The following is a 20,321-nucleotide window of genomic DNA, read 5'->3' on the forward strand; positions in this document are numbered from 1 at the left end:
GTCACTTTTTTCTTTAATGAAATGCTACACTTAAATGTCTTCATTTGAAAATAATCTGTATGTGGGTTTTTTTAAAAATAGCATCTACTTGGTAGTTAGGAAAAAAAGGTTCACAATGTGCTTATGGCTGACTGAATCTGGAGGTTAGCTAAGATGTTATCTCCTGTCAGCGCTTGTCAGTCCAGCACTGCTGTTGAATGCAGTCTCCACAAGACTGCTGATGCAACTCATACCTTTTTTGATTTCAGAGTTTAAAGAAAATTTGCTGGTGTATGGAATTCTTTGTTAAAGGAAGAAATTGAAAATACAAGTGCATGTTTTTATTTATTAAGAAAAGCATAGAATTGCATTTCCTCACGTACAAAGAATCAAAGAATCTGAGATGTTACTTTTATCATAATCCCAGGCTTCTTCTGGCTTTCAGATTTTTTCTGTGTTGTTTCTCAGGATCAAACTGTTAGTGCCCCTGTCCTGCCTTCTTCATCTCCCCTTGTCACAATTCCCCAGCTTCACATTGCTGCCTGTACTTTTCACACACCTATTTTGGAGGCAGTGATTGCCCAGTTTTGGTGGACACTCATATTGCTGTAGGTACCTAATGCCACAAAGCAGCTCTAGGACTTTTTATAACTATTTTGAATTAAGAGTGACTTCAAAAGATTGAATCCAAACTCTAACTTCAGGAACACCCACTGCAAGCTATTTTCACAAATAACCCATGCCTCAGGGTGTTGTTTTGAAGCATCACAATTTTACTTTCAAAAAGTGGGTCCCACATGAATTTCTGCACGGGCAATTCACAAACTGAGTGGCAGATTTATTTGGGCCAAAATACACTAAATGGCACTTGTAAAGCACATAGTGCAACTGGCCACAATTCATCCAGGCTGTTACTACTGCTACCTGCTCTTGTTTCCAGAAGCCCTGAGAAAAGAGCAAAGGAACAGGCAACTATTGCACGTGTACATCGTGGCTGATCTGCACTACTGTACCTCTACTGCATCATAAATTCAATGCTTTAATGAGCTCTCACCTCCCATCAAAAGCACATGGAGGCAGCTAATACGAGTCAATGCCAGCCAGTCTAGGAAGGGCAGCTTCAGGCCATGCTCACACAACTTGGCACAACACCAGAGGAAAGGAGCAAATCAGTTCAAGCAAACCTCATTTGAATTGCTGACAGGATTTTCCATCATCTTCATTTACACCTCTTGAAAGAGTGTTTGGCTGAGACATTTTAAAGGACATATCCCTTGTGTCTGTAAATCTGTTGTTTGAGCATGACAGAAATTCACGTTGAAGAAAAGTCACCATTAAACTAGCAGAGGACATATAAATCTGTAAATTAAAGCATAGAATGACAGAAAGTGAGAATGAAATCCATTTCCTTAACCAAGAAGCAGTGCCACAGAACCAGGAGAACTTGAGCCAAGCCGAGCTTCCATTGCAATTTACCACGGAGTATTTACAAGGTGGAAATACAAAGATTATGGCTGTAGAACAAGGCATACAGGACTTTTCAGAGCAGAGAAAACTGATCTTGAGACAAATACTCTTTCTTAATTACTTTAAATTCATTTTTTTCTGCGCAATGTTATTTAGGTCACCTGAGTATATTAAAACAGTCAAATATTTACAGTCAGATGTAATTACATCAAACTTTCCAAGGGATTTCCAGGTGTTTCTGGAATTGATGCATAGCATAAGGATAGCTGTCTAGAGTTTTGTACATCATAGCATTTTTATACATGTTTGCATTTTAAAGGTGGTCTATATAAAATACAGGCATTTCAGATTTAACTTGCATGCTATCTCACAAGGGAAGAAGCCCAGAAGTTCCAGTTATCTGATGGTTTGGACATTGAATTTGGAAAAATGTTATTGCTTTCATTCCAGACTAATGTGTTCCATAGCCAAAAACAGGCTAATTGTTTTATCTTAGAGTTTGATTTTTGGTTTTTTTTGCTTATGGGCCCAGAAATGAGCTTTACCAAGTGTCTCGAGTTCCTTTAGCCACGGTGGGAGATGCAATATGCATTCTTCTGTGGGTTCCAGCCTAAGGATTATTTTGTAATTGAACAGGGTCTTACCCTCGGGTGGCCCTTGGTTGGACTTTATTTTGGAAGTGCACCAGCACATTTTCCAGGATTGGGATAGATGAAGTCGAAGCAATTTTCCTTCTCCGTTTGCTCCACAAAGACAGCTAAAGCAGAGCCACTGTGATTAGGATGAGATATTACAACAAAGATATAGGGGCTCCTTCACTCTCCAAGATATGTGCACAGTGTTAATAAAATCAATCTTGCATATCTTAGATGTTCAATATTTCCTTGCTGGCCCTCTGCATCTTTCTGGTGCCATCACTCAGAGGAACACTATCTCCAATATGAAAGAAGAAGCTTTCTGTAAAACTCAGACACAAGGAAACTTGTTTTACTTTCCCACAGGTACTTGAAAGTGGCTAAAGCTGTTTTCGAGATGTTCCTACATTTTCTGGATGTCAATTAAAGAAAAAAAGAATCCTTTTGAGGTCTTCATTCTTTGTGCTTTTCAAATCCTGATCTTAACAAGTATCTCTTCTGTGATTATGGAGATTTTTTATGCCAGGAAACAAAATATTGGTATGGGACTTTTAGATACATCACTGTATCACAGATACCTAACAAGTCTTAGTCTTGGGGAAAAAATTACATTATTCCCTTCCCTTAAAGCATTTTCTGTGAAAACTCAGCAGGTAAAGCAAGCTAAGTGTGCGGGCCATTATAAAATATGGCCAAAAGGCCTTTTATATTATTACCTATCATGTGTCTTTTCCTTGTTATTATCCCATCATTAAACTACCCTCATGAGAGCTCCCAGTTTGTGTCACCCAATGCAACAAACTCTTGTGACAAACTTTTGTACGTTCCCAGGGGTCCATTCTTCTCGAGACAGCACAGCTTAGGTGATACTGCTTGTGGATGCCCACGGATTCAGAACACAACTACCTTCTTGGAGACGCTGTGCCAGAAGGCAAACACAGCACTAAGTATCATCACCATGAGAACAGCAGCAACTGCCTTGGAAAAGAGGAAGGAGGAACTCAAGCAACAGAGAAGGAAACAGAAGGATTTTAAGAGCATTCCTGGGAGGAATGGGGCTGCAGCACTCACCACCACAGCTTTGGTGTGAGGAGCTGTCTCCTTTCCAAATGCCACACAGAATCTGTTATTTTGTATCTGGCAGAGGCTGTGAAATCATACTTTTGCAGTAATATATTTAAGAGAAATACAACAAACTGGTAACTGAACAGGTGACGAGGTTAGATGGGCAACACCAGCCTTCATATTGCATTGTATTTTATCGAGTGCCCATGGGCAGAGACCTTTGCTAAAACAGGCCTTAAAAAGCTTTCAAAACAAAATATCCAAACCAGATCACCACAAAGGTGCGTATGTTTTTGTTTTTAACAGTTTCCACAGACAGCATCATCCTGGAGTTTGCCAGAGAAAGCTGAAGGGGGGTCTTGCATGGAGCACAGATATCAGATATGCTGGGGAAAGGAAGCAGCTCCCGGTGTCTGTGCGTGCGTGTGTAATGAGACACCTGCCAGTCCTTCACAAACGAAGCTTGTGTTCAGGGAGCTCACTTCAAAGAACTACTTTAAATGCTGAAAGAATTACATCGATTTTATAAAAACAAACTTGCATATGTCTCAGAAAGAGCTGTCTAGGTGCCTGTCTCATACTGAAATCTTTAGAGCATAACAACAGTTACGTGCGTTGCCATATTTACCGGTTATCCCAGATTCCTAAATCCAGTGCTTTGGTTGGAGTCCTGGCCGGCTCCTGGGGGCGGACAGCTCCGTGCGGGAGCGGGGCTGAGGGGGCGGCCGGGAGATCCCGCCCCAGTGTCCGTCCCGGTGCCTCGGGGAGGCACCCGCCGCTGCCGGGCCGTGCGGTGGAAGGGGGAGCGGGCAAGAAGTGTGTGGGGTCACAAAGGAGCAACAGGAGGGGAGGAAGCGCTACCGGGGGCCGGGAGGCTCGGCTGCCCGACGGGCGGTGCCGCCGGCGGGGGTGGCGGAGCGGCCTGAGGGGCCGCGCCCGTTCCCGCGCGCGTGGCCCCGGGCTCCCGGCGCTGTCCCGGGCCCTCAACGCGGCGCGGCCGCGGCGCTGGCGCTGCTCCCCGTGCCCCGGCGCCGCGGCAGCTGCGGGCAGGGCGGGGCACCGGCGGGGCCCGCGGCGGCGGCCGAGGGGCGCGGGGCGGCGGCCGGGCCCTCGCCGCGGGGCAGGACGGAGCGGGCCGCCCGGCGGAACTCCTCGCTGCGCCACGTGTAGAGCAGCGGGTTGAGGGCCGAGAGCGAGCAGAGCAGCAGCCAGCTGGCGGCCTGCAGCGCCGGCGGCGCCGGGCGCAGGAAGAAGCCCAGGAGGCTCACCCAGACCAGGGGCTGGGTGCCCAGCAGGAACACGCAGCAGAGCAGCAGGACGGAGACGCTGCTGAGGCGGCGCTGGGCGCGGCGAGGCGGCGGCGGCGCGGCGGGGAAGGGCAGCTGGTGCAGCAGGTGGAAGTTGAGGACGCTGACCCGCTTGGCGCTGCCCCGCACCCGCCGCACGATGCCGAGGTAGCAGTGGAGCAGCAGCGCGGTCTGGCCCAGCACGGCCAGGGCGAGGAGCAGGGCGGTGTAGCGAGAGCTGCCGTCCGACTGGGCTGAGCCCAGGGTCCAGAGCCCGGGCAGCAGCGGGACCGGGAGCAGGGCGAGGGCCCAGGAGAGCCCGATCATGCAGCCCGTGTGTCTCCGCTGGTAGAGGGCCTGGTACACGCTGGGCAGCTTGGTGATGAGCACGTACCTGTTGAAAGCCACCAGCAGGTGCGAGGCCAGGGAGACGGTGAGGCCGAGGCCCAGGAGCCCCCCTCGGAGTAGCCGGTACTCCGCCGAGCGAAGGGAGGAGGAATTGGGGGGCAGCAGCCCCAGCACAGCCTCCTGGGGCATCCACAGGGCGCACACGCTCAGATCTGCCGCGCAGCCGTTCACGATGAAGGCATTGCTGGTTGTCTGCAGCTTCTTGAAGGAGAAGACTAAATAGATGACCATCACATTGGATAAAGTCCCTGAGATAGCTAAGACTGCGTAGAGCAGCGACAGAAAGATGCGGGTCCCGGAGGAGTCCTCCCAGAGCAGCAGCAGAGGCGAGCTAGCACTCCAGGAAGAGGCGTTGGGCATCTCGCTGAATGCAGCTCAGTTTTGACTTCGCCCTGTAAATCCCATCCTTGTCTGGGTCAGAAGTTCTGCTGCAGGAGTCACCGAGCACACGGGAGACTGTGCAGCTGAAGGACTCTAAGGCAGGTTTCAGTCATACAAGCTGTAAGGTCCAGAAAATGCTGTTTCCAATAAGGATCCAAAAACCAGCAGTGTCCAAGGCAGGTAGGCAGCAAGAGTGTCCACAGATTGTAGCTGGTGAAGGTGGGTCCATAGGGAGGCAAATGGCTGTTGGCAGACCAGAGCACGACTGAGGTTTCCGTAGCTGTGAAAACAGCAAAAGCAGCAGCACCTTGCAATCGGCAGCAGAAACGGCAGCAACTGATACAAAGCTTTGCAGTTTCTCCTGTGCCACAGTACGTACACTGTATATCATTCCAGGAAGATTCAGCCCTTCCACTCTTCATGAATTATTCAGCAGATTTTCAACTTGTTAAATCAAGAAGAAAAAAAAAAAAAAAGCCAAACCCTATCATGCTCCAGAAATACTCCAACTACACAGTCTGACTCTTTTCTCTCTGCCTTACCAGTCTTCTGGGTCTAACCCATTTACACAACTTTCATTTGAAGCAAGGTTTTAAACCAGTATCAGTCACTCCTGTCTGAAATACAGTCCATAAACTGTAGAATTTTTTCTGCTTGATACTCACTTTTTAACAGATTTTTTTCTGATCTTTTTTTGGTTAAGAGTAAGCTCAGTATGCTTCTGCAATTTTAGTTAATTTTAGAACTGGTCTATAATAACAATATGCTTTCCAAATGAAATCTTTCTAACACAATAAATAGACCAATCCTTGTAAGACAGTACTTATTTGAGGAAGCTGGTTCTCAATCTATCTGAACATTTTACATCTCTTCATAAACCTCAGCCTCTCAACCCACAGGAAAGCCTGCATTGCCACCCTGCCAGAGGTGAACACTGGTGTTGGTGAGCACACAGATAACACAGGATCTATGTAATATGTGAAGTGGGCTCACTCGAAAATTAGTTCCTAGAGAGGTGAATAACAGCTCCTTAATAACAGGTGGACTAAAAACTGATTGAAGAGTAGGCATTAACAGTCCATTCCCAGATGGAGAATAATGCATGGGATTCTCCCAGGAACTCTACCCTGCTTCACTCAAACAGGGACAGAATAGTAACTGTCCTTAACCTGGACAAGACTTAATAAGAAACTCAGTAAGAGAACTCAGATTTGCTTTTAAAAGCTTTCCAGATACAGAATACTGGTTAATTTTGTGATGAGCTTAAGAAAAAAACTGCTTTTGCAGGTAGGTTAGGTATAGGCTACAGTAGCAAGCAATCACAGCTGGTAAGGTACTATCTGTACCAGAGACCTTCATAAGGCATTTTTAGACATTGTTTAACTCCTGAAGCTAATAGCAATACCAAAAGAATGTATTAGGAGGTAATTATAGTTGCAATGTACATTTTTTCAAGTTAAAAAAGTTAAATTGTGTGGGTTAATAGATGTTGCAATACAGCATATCTTTTATTTGATAAAAAAGGCTCATGTTAACAATTGACAGAAATATTGATCTAAAGGTGGATTCGTTACAAACATGAATATCTATGTTCACTTTTAATTAATTAGATGGCTCATGTGCTTAAGGTTAAAGACATGCCTCAGTGATTTACTTGATCAGGCCCTTAATTACCATATTTTTTGCCTGCTGCACTTTACAGTGTAGATCTAATCAAGTGTCAAACCTTTTGAGGCCTTTCATTGTTTAGTTGTCAGTAAAGAACAGTTATTATAGAAACTAAAATCCTCCTCTTTCTGCAGTACTGTAATTGAAAAATAGTCTCTGAATTTGTAACAAGAAATACCTCCCTAACTGAAAAGCTTCATAAAGCATACTTTAAAAAGAGATTATGATTAACTGTTTCATAAGATGTTAGCCACAGAATATTATGCCCTGTAGAGACCTTTAGATTTATTTGATCCATTCATTCAGGTTTTGAGAGATCTTGTGCACTACAACTTGTTCTCCCAGAACCAGATATATTCATATTTGAAGGAACAGAAATGGTAAAGTTCAAGGACAAGTGAACATAGGATATAAAATAAATTTCAGGCTATTTCTTAAAAGCTACAAGGTTCTAAAAGGCCTTCCTGACCTTTTATTGTTTCAATTTTTTTTTGTTGTTGTTAAGAAGTTGATTGTTGCAGAATACTGATTTATTTATGAATAAAAAAAAGTTGTACATAAGCTGGTGTTTATGTATTTCATCTAATAAATCAATTAAAGTCTAGAAAAAGACCAAAGGAGAGGTTCATTCCTATGTACTAGAAACCTTTTAATTAGCTGTTCTTCCTGTATATTATTTACTTTGCACATCCAAATCACCATCCATTATTCATCCATATGCAGTTGCAGAAGCCTTTTGTTGTTTTTTTTAGATCAGACTGTCACCAGAATTTGGGCAACTTGGAAAGCATCCACTTCATTCTGAGCTTTCCCATTCCTTTAGAGTGGCTGTGTAAGTTACACACTGTCCACAGCTACTGCAAGAGAGGCTGACAGGCTAATAAATAATAAATAATCATGCAATGCAACAAATTTGCTGAAAATCAGCAACAGAGTTAAACAAATGTTAGAACCATTTGTGATTAGTTTTAAATTGAAGGAAGGCCAAAAAGCTAAAGAAAGCTAAATTGTTTAGATTCTTATGGACAAAGAACCTCCTGTTGGTGAGACTGAGAGACCTGTTGCATATGCAAAAAAGTCAAGGCATATTACACCTGTAACAAGGGGCCTCAGCCAGAAAGGACTCCTCAGTTCAGACACAGCTTTGAAATCAGTGTATTTTGAAATATAATGCCATCATCATAATATCAACATGTTGATCAAATACCTGGCATTATACAAAGCATAAACATAACCAAGAAAGTTTAGAGAGATTGTTAAAAGAGATATCTGTCTTGCTAATGGCCTTTTGCAATGTTATCCTACTTTTAAGTACATTACATGGCTTACAGGAAAGAAGGTGACTTTGAAAAGTTATCTTCAATTAGAGATCAAATCATCAAAAGATTTAGGAAAAAACCAAGAAACAAGGAAGCTGGCTTATGCAGGCATTTTATTATCAATTAGCTGTATATATATATATTATATATCTACATTTCAAAATTAATCAGTATTTTATTAAGGAAAACTATTTATAACAAAGTAAATGAGAAAATTCTTTATGAGAGGTAGAATTACCTGATTAATCTAGAATTCATATACAATATATTGTATATATATACACACACATGCTACTTTGTGTGTATATGTTACATATACACAGTTGCAAAAATGTACAGTATTGCATGTTAAATTTATTCAGTGATTTTGATTTTTACAGCTGCTCTTGGTATTGCTTTTGAACAATTTCAGTACAACTTTCCACAGCAATATTTGATCTCATCTGTTAAAAACTGATGTAGCACTTAACTTCATTTGTAAAGCAAACGCAGGGTATTCACATGTCTTCAGGAACAAAGACTGACAACTCAACTAAGTTTTATTTTTAAGTTTCTACTGCTATTGGAAAAACAAACAGGTAACAAATCTGTTTTGCTTTTGTCTTGTACATGAGGGGAAAATAAAATCCTCACAGTTGCTTAAATTCTTTTCCTTACCACGCACTTGTGAGTTCTGAAAATTTTACACATGATCTTTAGTACCTCCCTGTGACACCATTTCATCCTAAGCCTCATTCCTAATCACAGCTGACCTGACTGTTCCACAGAGTAAACAGCATCTTTACTATGACAAAAACCTTCCATCAAAGGAGGCTACCTCAGCCACATGCTTAACAACAAATGTACAGGTTTACAAAGCATCCAATTGCTAGATAAAAATTGAATGTATGACCAACATATACTGTCTGCTGCTAAGGAAATTGTACACATACTGCCAAATACAGGTTAAAATCATGTAAGTATGCAGTGCTACCTAAAATTCATTGTACATTTTTACCAACTTCAGTTTGGTCTGCCTTCATTTTTGCAGCATATATTGCATAGCAAAAGTTAACACTCCACATTGAAAACAAAACATAAATCCTTTAAGAAATTGAAAGAGCATTAATTGTACAATTCAGTCATCACATAAATTACTTCTGTGTTGCAGTAGAAGATGTAATTACATCACATATCAACAAATATTTTCCCTTTATTTTTCTTTCATTGTGTTTCCTTAAGAAACATTAGCAGCCAGAAGTGGAAAGCACACTATGTATCAAGTGCTTTTACTTGATATTGTAATAACAAATCTCTCACTAGTTAGACTTCCATCCAATTATCAGAAGACCAATTAGTAAAAAAGTAAATTACATTAGGTTCTAAGAAATAATGATGGACCCATAAAACAAGAAAAATCTCTTGTTCATAGAAAAAATTATATCTTTGATAAACATGTACAAATTCTTTAAAATACACAATTTTGTAGCAAAGTAGACCCTAAATTAAAATATATTCTAGTTTTTACATAATTTTTATATATAGTTTACCAAAATATTCTTTTAATACATATTTTAACACTGTACACAAGTTAATAAATGTCTTAATGAAACTCATTAGAAATATATTCAAGCTGTCTCAACATAAAAAATTTAGATTTGTATATAACATGGGTAGTAATTTCCATAAATCCAACTTCAGTGCATTTGCAGTAGTCATTAGCACTACATTTCTGCCCGTTAAGAAGTCTCCTCTTGCTGTTAAGGAATTAATACATCTTGTATTGAAGGTTCCTCCTTTTAATGAGCAGCTGCTTCAGTTCTTTTCCATCATGAAGGACATTGATTTGAAGAGCTCAGCAGGTTTCACCAAAGCAGCAAGGCCTTAGTACTGAACATACCCAGACTGAAGGGACTGTGCAGAGAAGAAAAACTGATTAAAACTTACTGGAGAGGTTTTATTTACACATATAAAACATATATTATTCACTTAAGGAGTGGAGGAAGGACAGAAAGGAGGAAAATAAATGAACAGAGTTGGGGGAGAAGACCGGAATCTCTACATAGGTAAACACGAATAAAATAAAAGAAATTAAAAGCTGAGTAAAGTCCATCAACTTTGCTATATCTACACTTACTTTTCCAAACCAGTTTCTTGAGAATCTTAACAAAAGTGTTACAAGTCCTTTAAAATATCACCACTACTGTAGTTGAATTGTTTCCATTTATCCTGAATGAGAATCCAACTGCTACTGCAAAAGTCAGCTTACTTTAGATGTTGATTCAGACAATGACACAGGAAACACATGATGTAGCTCATTAGTGAGGAAAAAAGCTACATCAGTAATTACACAGATGCATAAGTTTATGTATCACTACCAAAACCAGGTGAAAATGAAGCACTGCAAATGGTTCATCCGGATTAGTAAGACGTCAGTATAATTAAGACAAAATCATAACCTGCTCTACTGTATTTATTTACATTTCTGTTTCTACTGAAGTCTAAAGTTTTATTAAAAATTTAATCAGCTTAGACAGCATCCAGTTATTTTATTAGCTCCTATAAAGATGTGTTTTAGAAGTCATTCTGATGAATATAAGCCTTGTACAGTGATGAGCTGTCCCAGATTAGTATGGTTATAAACAAAACCCCCAAATATATTTTAAAACAGCATCAGTTCTTCAGCATTAGAGAGAATTACTGGAGACCAACATGACTCCTAAGACAGACTAGACCCTCACAGTCTTTCCTTCCATTTTCCTACTATTCCTACCTAACTAGCCATTACAGAAAATGCTCTTTGGCAACCATAATGAAACCCATTAGTGCAAGTGCATAATACATTTCTATATAGCTTTATAGCTCTAACTAATATCATACAACTACTTTCCCCCTATATTTTAAGTCTCAGTGTATATTTTCAAAGTCGTCTTTTAAGTGCATTTTCACATCTTGAAGATTTGAGACCATCTGGATATTCTTTCCTAGGCAGAAAAGTGCTGTCAGCATATAGATTTGAATATCACTGACTTAAGGTCTGGTTTTAGTAAGAGCAAGGCAGAAGGAATAGCCCTTCATTAATGAGCACTTGAAACTTCTCTCTTAATGATCCTCAAAGGCTTCTCATTTTCAGAAGTGCATTTTAACATCTGGAAAGATTGTTACACTTAATTAGTGTAGTATTTTATTAAATGGATCCATCAAAACAGAATCCCAAGTAAAGCTGATTAACAAACATTTTTAAAAGGCATGAAGTGTGGTTATATACTCTCATATGTTGTACAGTAATAATTACTTTAAGCTTGGACAGATGAAAGATGACCAGAAATCACTTTACACTCTTCAAACCAGCAAGTGTCAGTTACAAAGAACTGAGAACACCAGCCCCTCACTCAGCAGACAGCAGTAACCAGCAATTCCACATCATGATTTCAATGAAAGAAGCAAACCATAAATTAAAGATTCTGAAGTTTAAACTGCAATTCTTAACATTGTTAGCCATCCTAGTTACAAAAAAAAAAGAGGGGAAAAACCATCAAGAAAACACATTTAAACCCCCCAAATATCCAGCAGCAGATATTGTGTGGAAAGAGGATAGCATGTTTTGGTAATTTTCGTTACAGAGGGGTAGGCACAGTTCATTTACTTTCAAATGGAGATACATGTTTTTCAGTGTTCCCACCCCCATCATAACTTCTACTTCACATCCCTATGATTTCTTCCTAATGTCTCAAAATCTTTTCTGAATACAGGGAAATAATTAAAGAGCATTTTTCTTCAGATTAATCTATGTGACTTCACATAAATTTCTATCACTAAAAACATGGTAATACCTGTAACAATTGAGCTATTGTAAAGTATACATACTCACATTTGAGATTGAAAAATTTAAATATAGCAGAAGAGGCTTGTTGTTTTGATTTTTTTTTGCATTTTTAGAAAAGTCATTTGTGTTCAAATCTCTTCACATGTCTAAAGAGATTGACTGTAAAGCTTCAAAGCCTGTAATTGTGGGGTTTTTTCTCGTTTTTCTTTTAAATCTTTTGAGGAGTTTTCTATTTTAAAATTTACATTTGCCATGACTCAAAGTATGGCCTATGCTTCTGAAAGTTTCATTAAAAACAAAAAAACCCAACCAAACAAAAAAACCCCAGTCCATTTTTACAAGTAATTTGCTGGATTTAATAAAATCTTATCTGAAATTGAGTTAAAAATAGAAGGGAAAAAACCCCAAAGCAAGTTGACTGCTGGATTGCCAAGACAAAAGTATGAAATCAGTTGATGGAGAAGAAATCTCCATGTGTATTCCTACACTGGTCCCATGCCACGTCAAGCTTGCTGTTTTATACCCAAGTAACAGACATTTAAACAAAGAACTAAGAATTAGATGGTTTCACTACAGTTAAGCATATCTAATGAAGTTTATGCTGAATTAACTGGTTAGATTACTTTCATTTTTCTTCAAAAGGAGGCACAGAAAGCTTCCTGGGAGAGAAAATCAGCATCAAATCCACTGAGGCACTAGAACTGTATTTGCTGATACAGCATTGTAGGACCAAGGCAGCCTGAATTTGAACTCTGTTTCAGGACAGAGTAACCCCACAGCATTTAGGCCTGTTTGTTAGCACTGGAACATGCCCTCTTCCCCAGATAATTGCAAATATGTAACTTAAATTTTTGGAATTGTGCATCAACTCTCCCAAAACACTGCTGCAATAGGAGTGCTGCTGCAGGCAAGAACCACTTGTGAATACACAACAGCCACTAAACCAACTCAGGATGCATTAGGGAAAATGTACACATGCATGTGAAATCTGTGGGTCTGCTCAATTTACACATCTGCAAGGCGCACTAGTGCTTGGTTTTTGCAAAGCCTGTCCTATCGACATTAACGGTAAGTTCTTATTAAGACAAAACATGTTACAGGTAAAAATGATGTATATGAATTTTAAGACACTGCCAACACGTCTCAATTTTTTGGCAATGTTTCCATCTTGCCAGTTTCCATGACAGCTATAGAAGCAAAAGGTGACTCATCTTAAGACTACCCAGTTACAGATTCTCCAATAAAAGTACATTTTAAAGAGTGATATTTGGATTTAGAATTATTTTAAGAACAAAGCAAAAATCTTATAGCAGTACCTTAAGAGTGATTATAGTTGAAGAGAGTAATTCTGAAAATGTTAATGTGAGACAGTGTTTAATCAAAACACACACTTTGTAAAATAAAATATTTATTCTATTTACTGGAACATCAAGTTTTCTCTTTTTTTTTCTTTTTGATCAAGCTTTTCTTCTAGTTCATCAACATAAACACAATGAAGTGGATTATAAGCTTGCACTGATGAAGGACAACACCATTAGAGAAAAATACATGTCAGACAACAATAGTTACAGTCATGCTTATTTTTTTATTCTTTCTTTTTGTTAAGTGGAATGTGGAACAGCAGTATTAATGCTGTTTCATTGCAAAACACTGCAAAAAAAGATCAGTGAATAACCTTCTCTCCATACTGCAGGAAAAACTCACTAAGGAGTTCAGTGAACATAAACTAGAACTGGAAAATTGCTGTGCTAGCCATCCCAAAATGCTCCTGAACCACTCGTGTTAACAAAGACAGATAAGTAAGAGTGATAAGGTGATTTGCTAAAATAAAAGCACTGCATGATTACAGCTGGTTAGCTTAGATATCTAACTCAGGGAAGGGAGATTTTGGCAATTAAGAGAAAGGGAATTAATCATTCAAGAGTCCTTTGATGAGCTAATGAATAAACAAAGCACCAGGACATGTAACAGACTTCTGTCAGGTACATCACCTGATGTGCTCCAATTAGAAAGAACACAAACACTGCAACAAGCCCAGGCTGGGCTGTCACGACTTCAAGTAATTTCAGCATCTAAAGCAGTGAAGTGGAAATGATGAAAAAGAATTCTGTTTTTCAAAGAATTCTGCTAGAACTGGTAGCTTGATACTGCTCCATATTTTGCTGATGAGCTTCAGACCACTGGTAAGTACCACCAAAAGCAAAACAGCTGCATGTCAGGGGCTGAAGTGGTAAGGAAAAACCAATCTTCCTTGATGGGTTAATTGGTCCCAGAAGAGGAGGGGAGGGGAAGGAGAAAAAAAAACCCCAACCAACCAACTAAAAAGAAAAAAAGATGATGCTTTTCCAGAGTTCCACATGAAAAAAAAAATCCCTCCAGTTTTTTTTTTTCAGTTCCACATGAAAAAAAAAAGTCCCTCTGTTTATTTTGAGTCTCATGTCCTCCAGGAATGCAGGACATGAGACTCAAAATAAACAGAAGTCACTATCATCAATAGTAACAACTCTTTTTCTTTCCCACCTCCCCCTGAGCTCCCAGTGCATTACAGTCAAAGAAAATAAAAGAAGTTATGTTGTTATAAGCAAGATAGCACTGCATAGCAGCTGTCTGGACCAGAATGATTTAAAAAAAAACCTAAAGAATTTGAACACTTTCCAAAAGGATTTTTGAGCTGACTTAGCTTATCAAAAGAAAATCAATTTGAGATGAGTAGCATGAGATAACCCCACAACAAGAAAATAAGACAACAATGGGCTATAACACTGACATAATAGATACAGAAAGTTCCAGGTTAAAAGTGAAATAGTTTTAAGCATGACTGTTCAATCAGTGGGACTAAGCCTTCAGAAAAATTATGTTGCCCTCAAAATAAACCATCTGTATATTTGCCAGTGAGCTGCTCACTACCAGACAGAAAGCATTCAGAGATAAAATGATTGAAAAACCTACTCTTGTCTTAAACCTCAGGACATCACAGTGACTGCACTCAGTCAATTGTGCAGAAAATGGGGAACAATTTAGCGCACTCCTCTGTGACACAGAGATGCACAGGGCTACAGGGTACATTTAGAAGCAAAGGCATTAATCAGAAAATGTGTTTTCATATCTGAAACATATTCCAAACAGTAAAATTTTTTAGCCATTATATTGAAAGAACATTACTTCACAGGTAAATCAGAAACTTGCACTTTGCTATGTAGACTCTGCATGGCATGGCTTTCTAGGAAATGCTGTTTTTCATATCACAGCATATAATATATAAAATAGAGTATTTTAATAGTAGTAAATATTTTAGAATATTTAAAATAGAGTATCATCACTCTTCAGAGAAGACTGGAGATAGAACCTTGTTTAAAGATCTTGCTGCATTTGACTGTGTATAACCTCTACTTCTCAAGAGCAATATCAAGCCAAGAATTATTCACAGGTTATATTCTTTATATCCCTTATAGCCTTCCATGCATTATTAAGTCATTAAGATAGGTAGGAAGAAAATTAAAGAAGTTTTTATAAACAGGGGAGTAGTGCATTTTAGAAAGGTTTTTCTTTAAAAATGCTTTCCATTCAACCTAAAACTTTACACTATGCCTAAGATATTTCATTTAAATTAATGCTTTAAGTCAATTAACAGTTCTACTGCAAAGAGACAACAATTAATTTCCTTCTTCATTGCAATGCACAGAGCTGTAAGCACCTCTCTGCTGTAAACAGAGCTATTTCACCTGTTCATGAATTGCTCCTTTCTTCTACCTTAAACTACACAGTAACCAACATTCCTTGTTTTCCTCTCTTTTCCTAAGTCATCCTTTTCTAATAAAGAAGGCATGCTACAATTCTGGAAGTTACATTGTAAACCACCCCCTCTCCCCACATAGATTTGGGGAATTTTTGTGTCAAAGCCAACTACCTTGCACCTCGAGGGTTTGAGAGATGAAGGAGAACCACAGCACTATCCTACAATTTTGTAACTGCCTAGACAAAAAAGAAACCTGAAGTGTCACCAAAACTTAATTTCCTTTTCTATGCTTATGGAACAAACCCACTAGGCGTGGCTTTCACTGTAAAAAATCATTTGTAGCATTAAGTTACAGCAACTACCCCTCCAAAGGAGATGACAGTTCTCAGCTTTTAAGATGTTATATTTACATCAACCTTTCAAGCTGCCTGAGGAAAACAGGCTTGCTGTTTTTGTAATGCTTTGCATTGTCATTTGGTACCCTTGTAAATTCTGGCCTGTTGTGAATGATGTCAGCTTATTTTCATGACTAAGTCATATTAGAGTTACAAGGAGTTTCTTCCCCTGAGGATGCTGCATGCAAGTTTACATGCATATGCCTTATGCATAATATGTAGTTGTTAGTAAAATATGAAAAAAAAGCCCTCTAAAAATGCTGCTGGCAGCATAAAATTCAAAAAATGAACAACTGAAAAGAATGGGAATGGATTGACTCTTCAAAGAATTATTGTTCAATACATTAAATACGAGACAGTATTGAAAGTGAGACATTAAAAAAAATAAAATCAGCCAATTTACCACTTACTATTCAGATGAGTGATTGCTCTCACCCACTGGTGGTATACTGACTTTTAGTTCCAGCATACTCAATAGGAACAGAGGACTGAACTGAGGACTGAATTTTTGTAAGCATATTGGACTGAAGACTGGGAACATCTAAAATGGACGAGTTTGCAGACCAAACAGAATGCAGGAGCAAATGAAAGACTCATCAATGTATCTCAAACAAAAATTCCTTCCTGGCTTGATATATAGCTTTTCACCTCTCTCTTCACCTCTGTGCCTGAAGAAATTAAACCAAATTAGTTAAACAAGAACAGTCCTCTTGTTCTAGAACTTGTTTCAGCATAGAAAACTGTTACAGCTTCTATATCTCACTTGAAAAATCTCAATTATATATAGTTTATTACAGCCCCATGTAGCAGACAAAAAGAGAGTCAAATTAAAGAGGTGAAGATGTGGCAACATTCAAGAACTCCCCTGCAAAAAGTTACTGCTGCTGTTTACAGTAAAGTTTAAACTCAATTTTAAACTCACTGCAGAACAATGATTCTAAGATCATGGAACATCAGCATTTATTTCCAGATAAACTGTAGTGGAGAAGAAGCTAAATTTTTTTTAGACAAGGAGTCTGAAAGCATCAAGTATTCTGAAGAGCTGCTTTAGTCAAGCAGATTCTACCACAGTAGGAAGAAGTCACTGAGTTAGAGAATACAGAATCACGTTCCCTCAACTAACTTCAATGTTCTGTTTATAGAGATTACATTTCAGTCACACATGCAATTTAATTCCACAATGGAATAATGAGATTTTATTTCCTATTGTCATCTATCCTCAGAAATAGCAATTCATACTCCCAAGCTACAGAGATGTGGCTTCTGAACTGTGAGTGGTGCCACAACCGAGCTGCTAACAAGAGGGTAGGTCCTCCACTTCTGCAGGAAGAAAAGAACACAGCCCATGAATGACCTTTGGCAGGACATCCTAGGTACATGCAATGAATGTTATTAGCTGTTTTCAGACACTCACCACACCCAAAACCACTAGCAGATCTAACACCAGAACTTTCTTTATATGAAACAATTTATCAGTGCTAAGGCAACAGAAGCGTGATGCGCAATACTCTGAAGTTAATTTTACACAAAGCCAATTTTATTTCCACATAGTAAAAAAAAATAAAAATTCTAAGTGTCAGAACTAGTCGAGAGAGGCTGACAGGCTCCCTTTATCATAGGCAAAATCTATTAAAAACAGTGTACTATTTTTATAATTAGTAGGCTATCAAATCCTTGGAAATCCAGTATTTTAAATTGGTTTTAAATTTATAGTAGTAGATATGATTATTTTTCCCTAGAATAGATGAAGCTGTTTCTGATTTCATAACTGAAGATTCTCTAGTCTCTTTTCTCTACATTTTGTATAGAAACTTTCAAGTTGCATTAGTTTATCTATATATCCTCTTTATACAGACTCTTGTACACAGAAAAAGAGCACAAAATAAGCCCAAGGCAGTGAAGTTGTTGAGGAATGAAAGCTTCAATATAAGACCATCAGAAATACCATCCTTATAATACTTTCCACATTTGGTGTTAGAAAAGGAGTAGGTTTCAAGTCAAGAGCACTAATTGCTCAAATAAGCTCTATCTTTAATGATATTCTACTTTCTGTTTACCAAGGTACATACAAAGGCTTCTTAAAATCTGTTATTGCACAAAGATGAAGACACATAATTAACTTATAGACTTTGCTATGGATAATTTGAAATAAAATCTAAAGGGTAAGAAGGTGCATAAAAAAAGTTATCAGAAAAGATGTAAAGTTCAGGCACAATCTATGTTCATGAAGCTTCCATGTAACAGGTGCTTAGAAGAGATGGGAAAAAAGCAGCTGAAATGATAGGTAACAGACAAAGGTGCTGTTCAGAAACATTAGAGGAAGCTGGAGAATTTTGCTGAGTTAAGATTTTTTTTTGCAACAGTTTTGCTCACAGAAGCAAGGAAGAAAAGCATCAGTGAGCTGCCTGAAAGTGCTGTTGTGACAGTGACTTACAGGAATGGCCTCTGGCATGGTGCTGGAGGGGCTGTAAGGCCCATAAAGGTAGGCTGGTGCATACTCATCTGTCACGGCGCTGTGCAAACTGCTTGTGCTGCTCAGATTGTTGCCACTACTGCTGCTGCTGTTGTATAAGTTGTTGTTCAGTTCATGGTTTTTTCTGTGTGGCAGCTGCAAGCTGCCATTCAGGTGACTGGAGATATGGCTTACAGTAAAACCTGTCCTAGAGGACGATGATGTCTCATTGCTCTCATCAGCATCTGAAGCAGCATACAGGTTCCCTAGAGAACTGGCTAGTCTGGAGTTTATGGAAACGCTGAATGGAAAACACATGCAGGGAAAAATATTCACAAGGTATGTAGAGATAAATACAAAAATGTAACAGACAATTCAGAAGACATTAGATGAATAACACACACCATTCTGAAATAATCTGTGTTTGCACACAGGTTCATTTCTAGCTCCTAAGTAACAAAAACCAGAATTCTTTGTAAGGACTTTCCAAGTTTTGCTTATTCAAGTACTACACCATGGCCAGCTTTCCCCTCTGTCAAACCACTCATGCATGCAGGAGATGGTGTTAAAAGGTTTAGGCAGTGTCTGATTTACACTGAAGTAGTTTGTGTACATGGAACAGTTTAAGAACTCCTGCTCTGTTTCTTGCTATCAGTTTTGTGATACAAGCCTTCAAGTAACCAAGGAGTAATATGACAAAATTTGAGACTAGAAATAGGGTGTCCTGAAATATCTCAAGCTGGTTACTCTGTTCAGGCAAATAATTGTGCACATATTTATTAAAAATGCATCAATTATTCTGAGTGTCATTTAATATATATATAATAACTTAGGACAACAGTTATAATGGAGCTAAATAGTAATAAATCAAGGGTTCATAACAAAATTAATTACCACTCCATATGCTGAGAGTAATAGTATATAGACTGGTGGGAATATCTACAAAACATCTGTAAACTGAGATAAGTGAAAGAAACCTTGACAACCCATTTGAACAAGACAGAACTGTTTCTGATGGCACAATCTGCATAAAACTCAGATCACTAGGACTGATTTTGGTTTTTGCTTGTTTTTTTAAATCTGTAGGCAACTAAAGTTTGGCTAGTGGAACAGCAAATCACTGTAAGTAAATTTAAGTCTTCTTATAGCCAAGAACAGCAAGCACTTCATGGGCTGCAGATGTGCTGACAACCACTGTAGGATACTGCAAGCATTTGTACCAAAATGAGAAGAAGAAAAAAAAACCTTTTAAGGGTAGTGCCTGAGGACGTGGCAATTCTGCTTATTCTGTCTGCAGATGGGGAACTGAGTGCCATCATTCTGGAGGCCTTCAGAGTAGACATGGATCCTTCTGTGCCACCTGAAGTACTCAGTCTAAAAGGAGTGCAGAGTTCCATGAGAAGCTAGATTTTATAATTAAAATATACATCTCCAACACATGTAATCTATCAGTACATAGACTGGTATTTTAAAAAGTGTGAATTCTCAGTCTCAGAACTCAACAGCAAAAACTCAAGTTTGCCTGCTTAAACATATTTTTTTAAAAAAACTTTTCAGATATCCACTCCAAGTATTTCCCCTGCTGCACCTTATTAAAAAGTTACAAGCTACTTTCACTTTGATAATTTATGAAGGCCAAGTGTCAATTTTTATAGATTTATTGTAAGTTTTATAATAAATTTTAGAACTCTAAATGTAAACTTCATTAAGAGTACTTTTGGAGCT

General features: G+C 38.8%; 2 protein-coding genes across 5 annotated transcripts in view; both read right to left on the reverse strand.

Moving 5' to 3' along the window:
• Positions 1-3,986: 3,986 nt before the first annotated feature.
• Positions 3,987-5,674, reverse strand: GPR88 (G protein-coupled receptor 88). The gene has a single exon (XM_005482297.4). It carries the CDS (start codon positions 5,198-5,200, stop codon positions 4,130-4,132), a length of 1,071 nt encoding a protein of 356 aa, XP_005482354.3. The 5' UTR covers positions 5,201-5,674; the 3' UTR covers positions 3,987-4,129.
• A 2,630-nt stretch (positions 5,675-8,304) lies between these two features.
• The window catches only part of CDC14A (cell division cycle 14A), a 49,173-nt gene continuing 37,156 nt past the window's right edge, over positions 8,305-20,321 (reverse strand). For 3 of the 4 annotated variants that reach the window (XM_074546169.1, XM_074546168.1, XM_074546170.1), the window contains 3 exons: positions 19,842-19,970; positions 18,579-18,897; positions 8,305-10,101 (listed from right to left, as the gene is read on the reverse strand). In XM_074546169.1, coding sequence (XP_074402270.1) covers positions 10,072-10,101; positions 18,579-18,897; positions 19,842-19,970 — 478 coding nt within the window. In that variant the 3' untranslated portion in view covers positions 8,305-10,071. The remainder of the gene's footprint in view (positions 10,102-18,578; positions 18,898-19,841; positions 19,971-20,321) is intronic. The other variant, XM_074546171.1, reaches the window with a different exon arrangement.

The sequence above is a fragment of the Zonotrichia albicollis genome, chromosome 8 (assembly GCF_047830755.1).
Source record: "Zonotrichia albicollis isolate bZonAlb1 chromosome 8, bZonAlb1.hap1, whole genome shotgun sequence".
NCBI lineage: Eukaryota > Metazoa > Chordata > Aves > Passeriformes > Passerellidae > Zonotrichia > Zonotrichia albicollis.